General features: G+C 37.5%; 1 protein-coding gene across 1 annotated transcript; it reads right to left on the bottom strand.

Moving 5' to 3' along the window:
- Window positions 1-11,395: 11,395 nt before the first annotated feature.
- Window positions 11,396-13,060, bottom strand: LOC120158463 (NAC domain-containing protein 43-like). The gene is made up of 3 exons (XM_039169290.1): window positions 12,711-13,060; window positions 12,361-12,629; window positions 11,396-12,161 (listed from the first exon to the last, which is right to left on the bottom strand). The coding sequence occupies exons 1-3, from the start codon at window positions 12,892-12,894 to the stop codon at window positions 11,529-11,531; spliced, it is 1,086 nt and encodes a 361-aa protein (XP_039025221.1). The 5' UTR covers window positions 12,895-13,060; the 3' UTR covers window positions 11,396-11,528.
- Window positions 13,061-13,758: the final 698 nt, after the last annotated feature.

Raw genomic sequence — 13,758 nt, 5'->3', positions numbered from 1 at the left:
CTTACCCCTCTATCGAAATAGCCATTGTCTTCGACCCCTAAAAATACGGCCCACCAAGACCGATCAAGCAACAAATAGATATCATCGTTGAGCTTGCATATGTTAGTGTAACACCCCTGGCTCCGCTCATGTAGATAAAAATCAACTGCGGTCTTAGCCCAAAGGGTGTTATCCAGAATTGTATCCGGTAGTTGTCTCCTCTCCACTTCAGATACCAGAATGGTACTGGGCGGTAACTCATGCGAGAGCCAACTCTCATCCATCATGTCCGGCACGTCAGAGGGTTTCTCAAGAATCTTACATATGACGCCATGTGAATCGGGCTCTTGAATGGTGGGAGAGACCTCTTCAAAGATGACAGTGGCCTCTTGAACGGTGGGAGGGGACTCTCGAGGAATGATAGGGGCCTCTTCAACGATAGAAGTGGACTCTTGAGGGATGACAGGCGAGTCGGGCTTCTTCTTGCGGTGTCTTCGCACTATTGGGTGTACAGAGACTTAATAGCACGTGCACGCCGTCTGATGCGTGAACTCCGACGTGCAAGAAAAACCTGACGTAAAGCATCCACTTTATCGGGCCGCTAAATAATTAAATACAAAAATCAGTAAATAAACAGACATGATATTTAAACAGTGAAAACAAAGACAACTATGTTTCAAACTTGCATTGTATTCACCCAAGTCATTATTCTATCATAGTTCACAAAATACATCAGATAACAAAGACAAATATGTTTCAAACTTGTAACACTGTCAAGTTAGTATTTGTCTTTGTCTATTGGTTGAAGTAATGCAATTCATTCAAGTTTCAATTTGCAGAAGAAGAATAGTTTCTGGAACTTAAAATCGCAACGTGAAAAATGACTATCGCAACGCGAAATGAAAATCGCAACGAGAGAATCGCAACGCAAAATGAAAATCGCAACGAGAGAATCGCAATGCGAAATGAAAATCGCAACGCGATTATAGTTTCGCGTTGCGATTTTGTCGTTGCGATTTTCATTTCGCGTTGCGATTTTCATTTCGCGTTGCGATTTTCATTTCGCGTTGCGATTCATTTCGCGTTGCGATATTCATTTTTCATGTTGCGATTTTAAGTTTCGTGTTGCGAAAGTAAACTATTTCTTCTTCTGCAAATTGAAACTTGAATGGATTGCATTACTTCACCAAAAGACAAAACAAAGACAAATACTAACTTCAGAGTATTAAAGAATACACAATTTAGCAGAATTGGCAGCAACCGAACAAATTTACTTTTAACCAAAAGACAAAACAAAGACAAATACTAACTTCACAGTGTTAAAGAATACACAGTTTAGCAGAATTGACAGCAACCGAACAAATTTACTTTCAACCAAAAGACAAAACAAAGACAAATACTAACTTCACAGTGTTAAAGAATACACAGTTTAGCAGAATTGGCAGCAACCGAATAAATTTACTTCAACTAAAAGACAAATACTAACTTCACAGTGTTAAAGAATAAACAGTTTAGCAGTATTGGCAGCAACCGAATAAATTTACTAAGCAATCTAAGTGAAATGGTTAATCTAAGTGAAATTACGAGTAAATTTATCATCAAGTTAAATATGTTAAAATCTTAAACTTACCTCGTTGCGTAGAGTATGAACCTCATTCTGCAACGATACTACCATCTCACGTAGAGCGGCAACCTCACCACGTAAAGTAGACACCTCCACACGCCATGCACCATCGTTATCACGTAGAGTACCGATCTCCTCACGCAAGGCATTGACCTCATCACGTAACTCCCTTGACTCATCCCGTGGAGGTGGAGGTGGAGAACAGGGAGATAGAAGTCATGGCATCTTTGCCGGTCGCCTATCATGAGGTGATGGTGGAGAAGAGGCTCGATGATGTGACGGGATAGGTGATGGCTCTTGTTGTAGAGGTGTATAGTCGGGTCGATCAGGTGATGGCTCTGGGTGAGGTGATGGCTCTCGAAGTGGAGGAAGTGGAGGCTGCTCATCATTCGTGCCATTAAAAAAATACTGACTAGCTTGCCACCAATCAGTGGCAAGCTCAGCCTCCGTGGGTGTCAGTCTCTGTAATGGAGTGTTGGCCTCCTAAAAATATAAAAACTCAAACAAAGTTAAACGTCTACTATTAATAACTTGTTTATATATGATAGTATTTGTGTTAACTTACATTATTTATTGTCGCATATGGTATTAAGTCTTCCCAATCCAACAGACGTTTCCTCTTCCAGGAAATAGCCCTAGGAATATCATTTGAAGTTTTTAATGCATATGTCTGCATGCTGGGGAAAGCCTCGAATATCCAAATCTACAAACAATATAAAAACAAACATTAGTAATTGTTAAATAATTAATTATAAATTTTGAAAACATTATATAGAAATTCTTACCTTAAAGGCCCAAACAAAGCCTGACAAGTGTATTTCGACCCATCGCCACGCAAACTTTTGCGGTCATCAAAGGCAGACGACAACTTAGTCCAGGTAGCTTTCCATATATACGAACCCCACGGAAACAGATTCCATGCATTTAGGTCCTCTACCAATAATATTAGCTCCTGAGGAATAGGTTGTCTGGCCTCTCTGCCTAAAAAGTCGGCATACAAAAATACTAGAAGGCATACTCGGACAACATCGACATCATTCATCCGAGTAAAACCATCTTTCTTATTAAACAATTTCTTCAGGTCATCGACGTGTAAGTTCGACTTCTCTATTAACTCATTAGGAAAAACCCGGGATAACCATGATGGGCGGGTGATATGACGAGTGTACCGACCTACATCATCGTGTCCGAATCGTAGACCAGTGATTAAGCAGAACTCCTTCCGCCCAAAACAAGTATACGCCGGTGGAAAATGAAACCATATCTCTTCCTCACCACGTTGTATACTGTCGGGTAGATCGCTAGTCATGGTCTGAAGCCACAAATGGGTCAAATTAGCATCTCCACCCGGATGCTGTACTCTCAGCCATGGCTCGAAGCAGGTTTCCTCAAACAATTTTCTTTGTGCAGGTGAAAGCTTCGAAGCAATTGTAGTGTCTAGGCTAACTTTATTCCTTAATGTCAATGAAGCCGAAAAAAATTTCTACAAAAATAATAAACATACCAAGTTAGATATACCAAAAACTACATTGTGAAGATATACCAAAAACAATAAACATAAAGAGTAGTAGTTTATTCTTGAAACTAAAATTTGCAACACTGTTTTATCTTTTGGTTGAATGAAAATCGCAACGAGAGAATGACTATCGCAACGCGGTAATGACTATCGCAACGAGAGAATCGCAACGCGAAATGAAAATCGCAATGCGAAATGAAAATCGCAATGCGATTTTGGTTTTGCGTTGCGATTTTCATTTCGCGTTGCGATTTTCATTTCTCTCGTTGCGATAGTCATTTTCGTGTTGCGATTTTCATTTTCATGTTGCAATTTTAAGTTTAGAAACTATTCTTCTTCTGCAAATTGAAACTTTAATGGATTGCATTACTTCAACCAAAAGATAAAACAAAGACAAATACTAACTTCACAGGGTTAAAGATTAAACAGTTTAGCAGTATTGGCAGCAATCGAATGAATTTAATAAGAAATCTAAGTGAAATGGTTAATCTATTATTGAAATTATCAGTAAACTTATCATCAATTTCAATATGAAAAACCTAAAATAATGCAAAATTTTCAAAATAAAAATAATTAAAAAAACTAACACTCGGAGGTTGATTTTCCATTTCTGAATGATTGTGAGGGATTTCTGACCGTGAATGGTTGTGAGGGATTTCGCCGGAGATGGGGACGGAAATCTTCGGAGATGGGGACGGATTTCGCCGTAGAGAGTGAGAGATGGAGATGGGACTGAGTTGTGATTTTAGGTTTTAGGTTATGAGTTGCGATTACGGGATATACTGTGGACGGTTCAGTGTTCCGATAATTAATATTCGTGTTTGGAATTTGAAAATAAAATACGCTTAGCGATTCTAATGGCGCTTTAAGAATCGCGTTGCGATTTTACGTATTGTCGTTACGATTACAGATACGCATTGCGATTTATTCTCGTTGCGATTTAATACGCGTTGCGCGTATTCTCGTTGCGAACGGATACGCGTTGCGATTTTATGTATTGTCGTTGCGATTTACGGATACGCGTTGCGATTTTACGGATACTCGTTGCGATAGTCAGAATCACGTTGCGATTTATATGTTCGCATTGCGATTTTCATATTAGCGTTGCGATTCTGGAAAATCGCAATGCTAATTTGTACTATCGCATTGCGATTCTGGGAACTGATTTGCGATTCTGGAGATCGCGTTGCGATTTTTATTTCGCATTGCGATTTTGTTGGTCATTTTGGCAAATCCAAAAAAAGTTGGTTAAAATCTTATATTATAAGGCATTTTTTGTCACTGAGGTTATTTTCTCAAAAAATTAAGCCCAAACAAAACATATTTTAAATCCGTTTTACTATACTAAATAATTCATAATATTCTAAATATATCTTTAAGTTATTTTTGAAATCATTTTTTTCAAATAAATAAAAAATAATAATAATTAGTATATAATATTTTAAAGTTATTTTATTATTTTTAAATATAAAATATTTATTTTTAATTAAAAAATTAATTGTTAATTAAATAAAAACTATTTTTTTAAGTAAAACGAGCCTCATTAAAAACCCTTTCTAGATCTATAAGAGGAAAAGAGTACCCTAGGGACTTGTATTACCATAAACATAATCATTGGATACAATAGACGATATAAGCTCAGGACAAACTAAGTCAAAATACAAAGCATTGTCAGACCTAGGAGTCCACATAGCTAGAGTCTAGGCCACATAATTACAAGATCTAAGAACATAGCAAACCTTGAAATGGATCCTAGCCTCTAGTGTCTTACGAGCTTCCAAAAAGTGGTAACTAACATTGATAGATCCTCCTCTTGTTGGGACAATTGTTAACAATGAGCATCTGATTCGATTCGAAAATGACATAGGTCCAACTATATTTGCTAGCTAACGAAAGAGAAACATTGAACGCGTGAATCTTCGATAGGCCAACTTCAACACAATATAGAGATGTCGCAACCATTCCTCCAAATATTTGACAAAGAGAGTCACGAGCAATAATACTTACAGCTGCCATCATCCCAATGGGTTCTAAAGCACCATCCAGGTGATCTTAACATAACCATTAGGGGGTTGTCATTTCGTCTGGCCTATAAACAACGACGTTTTGGGAGAAAAACGTGTAATCCTCACTCTCCTCAGCGCTTGGTTCCTGGCTGATAAGAATTCTTGTTGCAAGGACCTCACATTGATAGCCAATATCCACTGGGTTGCCATTTGTTTTCATGCACTTTAGAATTCATTCCCTTCTAAAGATTCCAAAGGAGAACAAGAAAAAAATCAAGGTCATCAATCGTCATGGCAAAGATTACCAAATCGAGCTAATCTAATGGAGATACAAGTTGACTAGACAAAAATGCACCTTGTACCGCGACACAGACAAACATTTTTGAGCGTATACGCAGTCTCTCAAGACGTGAACAACCGTCTCTTCTTCCATTCCACACATTGGACATATACCATCACTTATTCCGGCCTCACACAAACGCTTATCAACCGGTAAATCACCATAAACCACTCGCCTAGCAAAGATCTTAATCATGAGTAAAACCTACATTTTAGCAACTAATTTCCAAACTCTGGATATGACCGTCATAGGATGAAATGGTAGTTGAAGCCACCAGTATCCCTAACAAATGAAATAAATATCCAAGTCATGGTTATCCCAAATAATCACATCCCTATTGGTTAGAGCAATGGGTGTTTTCAAAATCAGTTCAAAGTCTAAGATTGAAGATTTGACATACTCTCGACTCATTCCAAGATGTCATCCCCTCCTGCATGAAATTCCAAGCCCGAAGTTGTTGCGTATGAATATAAGAATAGTCTTTCGAGAGAGATATTAACTTTGATCTGCCCCAATGATCTTTCGTCATGTGAATATTACTATCACATCCTACTCTCTAGAACATTGCACCCGATAAAGCTTGAATGTTTTTGTGAATCCCATTCCAAGCATGGGAACTCCCATCGCCCTTAGGGGCACTTAGTATATCGCAATTTGGATGGTACTTTTCTTTCCAGACTCGCCAACAAACAGTCAGTATAATGAATTAATATTCATATTTTTTTTACCAAGTATAGCCCAATTAAAAGAGCGAAGATCCCTTAACCCAAACCCTCCTTGACTTTTTGGGTACAAATCGTTGATCACACCACTAACGGCCATCCACGCTCTGAGATCTTACATGTCCACCAAATCCGTCTCATTATGCCAGAGATTTCATTAAGCAAGTGTTCAGAAATTAGATAACATGACATCATGTATGAGGTAGGGCCTGGTCCACGGATTTTATAAATACCTCCCTACTGCCATATGATAACAACCGCTTTGTCACAGCCAGTAATGCGTTCATGAACCTTATCTCGCAGATATTCAAATGTACGAGTTTTGTTTTTCCCAATATATAATTGAAATTCCAAGTAATGGCCTAAGGATTCGAGTGCATGTATACCTAATATATTAACCATTTTTGTACGATGTTCCTGTAAGGTTCGTGGGTTAAAGTACAATATTGATTTAGTCAAGTTCATAAGTTGACAAGAAGCAACCACATAAATGTTTAATGTTTCTTTGATCTGAGTAGCCTTACACATGGAGTTTTTCAGAAATACCAGACTATCATCCGCAAAAAGGAGATGAGAGACATGTGGACCTGGTTGAGAAGCTCGAATCCCTTTGATCAAACCCGTCCTTTGTGCTTTATGGAACAATGTCGACAATCCTTGGGTAACAAACAGGAAAAGAAAGGGCGATAACGGATCCCTTTTTCTCAATCCCCTTGTGAGGGTGAATTCACGAGTGAGTGAGCCATTGACCCGGGCTGAAAATGTGACGGTTGTAACACACTACATTATTAAGTTAATAAAACCACAATCGAATCCTAGCTTGGTCGTATCTCCCCGTAGAAAATTACATTCCACTCTATCATATGTCTTTTCAATATCTAATTTCATCGCAACACCTTTGTCCCATTTGCTGGGGGAATTCACGAGTGAGTGAGCCATTGACCCGGGCTGAAAATGTGACGGTTGTAACACACTACATTATTAAGTTAATAAAACCACAATCGAATCCTAGCTTGGTCGTAACTCCCCGTAGAAAATTACATTCCACTCTATCATGTCTTTTCAATATCTAATTTCATCGCAACACCTTTGTCCCATTCGCTGGGGGAATTCAGGTAATGTAACATCTCATGAGCAAAAAGAATATTGTCAGAGATATGTCGTCTCGGGAGGAAAGCAACCTGATTATCACTAATACATAACTACATGGAATCCTTTACCTGATTGAACAGAACCTTGGATACAATTTATAGATCACATTACAAAGACTAATGGACCTGATTTGTTTCATACGTGTAGGGGCCTTTTACCTTGAGAATTAATACAAGAACCATCTGATTCACCAAAGACATATCCGCCCCTCCTCACAAAAGTTGTAGACAGAGATTAACCACTTCCTCCCCTATCAGATTCCAATGCAACCTAAAAAAGCTTGCAGGAAGATCATCAGGTCTCGGCACCTTACGGGGTTAATATCTTTGAATGCCACAATAACTTCCTATGAGGTGAAAGGCCGACAGAGATCATCGTTTATGGCAGAGATAATATCTTTCTCAATTGTGTCCATAATTCGCTCTTGGGATACAGGATTAGATGAAGTAAAGGGATCCTGAAAATACTCAACAGCAGTCATTTTATAATCGTATCGTCCATACGCCAACATCATTAAATAAACCATTAATAGAACTTAAACAATCACGATTTTAGAACTTATATATTATAATTCGTTCAAATATTATAGTTTAAATTTGAATAATCACTATTTTTATTTTGATGTAAATAACTATTACTTTTAAATTTGTGAATCATAATCCGATGCTACAAGTAACAACCGGCAGCAAAGATACTTACCGTCTGTTTGAATATTTTTTATTTTGATTTTATTTAATTAGGTCCATTAATCTCAAGCCTCGCCTAAGATGCTTGCTAAAAGTTTCTATTTCACTGTTTGTTTATTCTCCTGTCTTCTCCTTAGCCTACAAATCTCACTGCTCTTTTGTCTTTTATTCTTCATTTCTTTCTTTTTTTCCGATTAATTTATTTTTCATTTCTGAACTGCTGAATGGATGCATCTATTATTATTTACAATAAATCAATTAGTATTTATATATATCATCCCTCACGTGACTTTACAGGTACCACTCATACATATTATCCCCAAACTAATTAAACTCCATAATCTTCGATATATATTACACACACATTCTGTAAATATTCGCTTGACTTCACGTGCTTGCATCTGCATGCAACAGATAAACAAAACGAAACCCAGCTACTTTGAACGATCCAACAATAGGAGATTGGTATCATGCATTAAAATAATAGGAACATGCATGCATATATTAATACGTGTGTATGTATATAAATGAAAACAGGAAAGCCGTTCGTGAAATTCAAAGAAAGAGGGGAAAGACTCGTCCACCTTTTAATCACATCAAATATCCATGGAGATTTGATTCTCCGGCCTTGTTTTGTTTTCCCAAAGCTATACCCCTTCCCACAAATTAAAATTATTCTATGTGCCCCCAATTGCGATCCAAGATGTAACACCTTGCCTGCATGGTCGGGCCCCACCCCCACCTTGCATGATTAACCCTCTTAATTTCCATCTCTAATCTGCGATTTAGCTGTCTCCACCATGATTAGACCCTTTGGTCACCAAAATAACAACATTTATCACCCTTGGACGCCGATCATACTCCTCCGCCCAACCACCATTTTTTGCCGACTACAAGACTTTGTCGGCAAATCCACTTTCATTTTGTGGCTTGTGACGTAAAACATAATTTGCCTGTAAATAATCAAAACATAGGCTTTGCTTAAGTGTCAAATTGTATTTATTTCGTCTTGTATTTGATGGAAAACCAAAACTGTGACCAATCTTGTAACCTTAAAAGGAAATATGAACACAATTATATTATTAGATATTGACAACAGATATTAAAATTATTCGTTTTTAGTAATATATTATAATCTTATTCACGCATCATCAGTGCTTAAATATATGAGTTATGGATATTGAGACTATTGTTTTTTTTCTCAGAAAAATTATCATTATCAGTGGAAGAAAAACAAAACAAATTTTGGAGGAGTGCCTGACGACAAAGAACCGATAAAATTTTAACCAAATATTCTCTGCTTTTTCCTATGCCCTTACCCTCTATGTTCTGTTGATTTTGTACAATGGAATATGTTTCTTTTAATGCCGCGTAGGGAAAAGACAGTGTAACCAAAGCAAGAAGAATCTAATAAAGAGCTGGTTGGATATTGACTTTAACATATCATTTGGACTGTTGATTAAACTATCAGGTTAAGGGTTTAGCAAATTATTATTATGATTATTATTTTGCTTTATGCACCTGATTGGCATTCTTGATTTCAGTGGCAAGCTGTTGGGGCTATACAACACACAGTGCAAAAGAATAAATACTCTTAATATTTAGGTGGAGAATTTGATAAAGGTGCAATTGAAGTTTGACTTAAGTTTTTTTTTCTTCTAACAATTAATTATTACAGTTTCGTATCACAAAACGACAACAGGAAAGACCATAAAAAAGGGATTTGGCATGATGATTAAGGTAAAAGAAAGAAAAGATTGCAGGCGGCAGCAACTTAATTATACTTAAATTAAGATAGTTTAACATTTAAAATCTGCTGCAGCAACATACATTGAATACAGTATATATGTTCGGATCCATTCAAGTTGGCCGACAGTTTAGGCTGAGGTAACCGATAGTTAAGACACACTATATGCTGAGCCTAGTGCATGCAAGAAAAGTGTAACATCTTTTTGTTAAGGCAAAAGTTGTTTGTTTTGAAAAAATGTCGAAATTTGGAGAAGCCCGAGGCATAAACACTATGATTATTAGGAATACTGTCTTTTCTTTTCTCTTTTTAAGTCTCATGTCCAATATGTCTTCGTCTTCTTCACGATTTTTGAGACAGAACGAGCGGGTCGATGTTCAAACACAGTATATATATATATTCCTTTACGACTTTTTGGTATCGCATCAAACAGAGAAATTCTTTCCAAAAATGAAAAGAACAAGAAGAAGAATGTTATCATGCCTTGGTTGGTGGCATGGCCTAGAATCCCGTTACTTGTTGATATTGAGACGGTACCGTTTTGGAAGATTAGTGGGTATTGGAATATATACACATATGGGACCCCTGGTTTTACCAATAAATCAGAGAGCCAATGGTGGCCTGGCAATGAATTTCAAGTTTCAACGATATATATCATTGGAACATTCTCCCCTTCCTTGTCTCAACAAACTACTTGATGGATATATCAATCTCTTGATGTTATTCCCTCAACTAAAAATAAATTATGTATATATGTGTATAAATGCTCCCCCTTTTGTCGGTTAATATCAATTGTAATTGATAGCTACATCTCTTCTCTCTGAAGGGTATATCCAGGCTAATTTAATAATACCTATATATATTATGTTCAGTCAAACAATTACTACATTTTTTACTTGGTTGATTAAGTATAAATGCATATATAGCAACGTGCTGGTAGGACTAAAAATATTTTGGTCAGATTCTATCATTAGCCTCTGTATTATGTGTGAGTTGTGGATTTAGTTCATGTAATTTAATTTGATCGATTTTTTAAAATTTGAAATTATACTCATCCAAATAATATATAAATAGTATGATTAAATTATACGAACTTAAAATGAGTAGATTAAAGATTATGAATTAAATTTACAGCTTACGTATAATACGGGGACTAATAACACAAGTTGACTTAACATATTTCCCGGCTACGATTTGAATCAAAATTAAAATTTAAAAAGCATATGGATTGAAATTGAACAGTTTAGATTATATGGATCAAATCCACAAGTTATGAATGGTTTAGGGACTAATGAAAGAGTTTGTTAAAAAGAATTTTGTGAGACAGACTATTTTGTCTTTTTCCTTGAATAGTTACAAGTAATCCCATAATGGGTTGATGAAACAAAAATGCATGGACCAGGTAGTACCGTTGGTTCAAACCTAAAATCAATCCGACAGACCATGTGGCTCGGAGATAATTAGAAAACAAAGCCGCTTTGGTCATTGCAGAAGGGAATGATTATATTGCGGTTGAAAGGAGAGATTAATGAAATCGGCTAGAGAGTCTTTGCAAGGCTTCTATAGAGCAAATTTACGAAAATAGAAGACATCTTGATTCAGTAAAGATAAGGGTCCCTCACCGAAGAATAATTTTCACTTTTTATTTATCATCTCTACTATATATATATATATATTCATCGACATAACTGCTAGCTGTAATAATAACCTGCTGACTTTAGGTACCAAAGGTATGATTATATGTAGGGTTGTCCTGTTATACACCAGCATTCACCACGTGGCACAATGGGTCGGATGAAGACGATGATCTAGTGAAACTCCACAGGTCTATCTCGCTGTTGTATTGAACAGCCGGTAATTGGAGATCATGATGTTGATGATCGGTGCTGGGGTTGCTGTAAGCCATGGAGGTGTCATTGAAGCAGGCCAATTGCCTAGATGTCTCTGTTTGGCCGTTGAGTTGGGAGGCTACGAGCCGGTCCAGCGCAGCCCAGTTTGTGAGCCGTGACTCATTGCCACTCACCTGGTTTGTGATCGAACCTCCATTGTCCAGCATCATCATCGGCCGATAACCGTTTCGGCTGCTCGTCGAGTTAGGGCTCTCGAGGCTCGGGAGTTTCATGAATGAGTCCGGGTCTGTCTCGATTGGCCTGATGAATCTCAAACTGTTGTTTGCTATACCATCTTCATTGCAATTCTGTCGCATGTGTTCGAGCATCTGCTCCAAGTCTCCTTCATTATACGAACCGAACATATGGTTCCTGGTGTCTGAACTCAGAGATGAGCTAATGGGATGATCATCCAGGGTTTTGTGATGATTTTTCTTTTTGAAGGTGCGACATACAACCCATCCTTCTTCTTGTGTTCCCTCTCCCATAGCATTGGAGACCTTGATTTATAAAAATATACATAGTACCAGAGTTAGCACTATACTAAATATTTATCCTTGTCCTGTCCAGATACAACGTAAAACACCTAAGATAAAAGTCTTAAAGTTCCGACAGTTTTTGTTTCTTGATAGAAAAACATATACTCCGGATCCTCCGGAGTACTAGTAATGAAAAAGGTTGACTTAAAGGCTTACTTACAGTTGTTTCAACGATGTTATCGTCTAGCCTGTATTCATGCATGATCCAATCAGATTTTTGGCCATGGGGGGCTCGTCCTTTGTAGAAAACCAACGTTTTTCTCATCCCGATCCTCCGGAAATTGCTATATATGATCTTGTCTCGTCCTGTCGCCTTCCAGAACCCGGCAGCGGTGGCGCGGTTCGTGCGAGTTCCGGTGGGATACTTTTTGTCTTTGTGGCTAAAAAAGTACCAATCATTCTGAGGAGTGGATCCGATTTTGCAACTCTCTGCATATAAAAATCAATTATTGACAAAGTAAAATGGGAGTGCAACGTATATAAAAATCAATAATAACACTGCACATGTACCTTGAATATCCCAGGGCTCGAGCTTATTAAGATCAACGTCCCGAATTACATCTAAATCAATTTTCTCGTAGGAAACCTTCTTTCTGAGATAGTATTGCAAGAGCTCCTCTTCGGTGGGGTGAAATCGGAATCCGGGTGGGACTTGGGACTGTCCATTTACAGATATGCTCATGTTTTCCGGCATCGAGAGAAGTGAATGATTCCAATTGTGGTGTGGGCAACGGAGTATGTAGAGAAGGGTATATATATATGTGTTTGCAGGACATAAAAAGGCCAAATTAACATACAAATTAATAAAAATAAAAAGGAAAAGGGTTTGGGTTATTGATGGGGACTGGTGGTGCTGGCTAAAGGGCTAAAGGAGATGAAGTAGGGTGGGGTTTTAGTTTGAGCATGCATTGGAGAAGAGGCAGGCTACCTAGATGGAAAGAGAAACTGCATTATTTTGGGATAGAATGTGGAAGTGGGGGATTCAAATTGTGGGTATCAACTATCAAAAGTAGAGGGGTTGTAGGTTCCAATGTGGGGGCATGCCTCCATCCAAACTACGACCTTCGACCTTAAAATCTCCTTAGAAAACCACCTCTTTAACTACCCAACCATTAAACATCATCACCTCTTCCCTTCCTTTCTCTTTATCAACCTCTCTTCTCCCTCAAACCCAAGGCTCGGTTCATACAATTAGGAGCCGGTCTTACGAATGTAAAATTATATCATCAACAGAAAATATTAAAAAAAAAACTAAACAAACTACGTAAGACTTTAAAATTTTCAAAGAGTACGACCACATCTCTCAACACTCCTTCAGTCCATCCCTACACGTAACCACTCTGTGAAAGGATAATGGTTGTCTCTTGTTATTCACATTCTACTGAATAGTATTTGATAATTTCCCCCCTCTCCTTTCTATGCTGTGAACTGTACTTTTGAATGATGAAATCAATATATGTGATGAATTATTGGCAACACCTTTTGGATGCAAAGTGAGTCTTCTTTTTTAACCAAATTACATCTCATCCATGCTTAATACTCCAACATCAAATAAATT

Source organism: Hibiscus syriacus, unplaced genomic scaffold, assembly GCF_006381635.1.
Source record: "Hibiscus syriacus cultivar Baekdansim isolate YM2019G1 unplaced genomic scaffold, ASM638163v2 tig00111313_pilon, whole genome shotgun sequence".
Classification (NCBI taxonomy): Eukaryota; Viridiplantae; Streptophyta; class Magnoliopsida; order Malvales; family Malvaceae; genus Hibiscus; species Hibiscus syriacus.
This window is presented reverse-complemented; position numbering and strand designations above follow the sequence as displayed.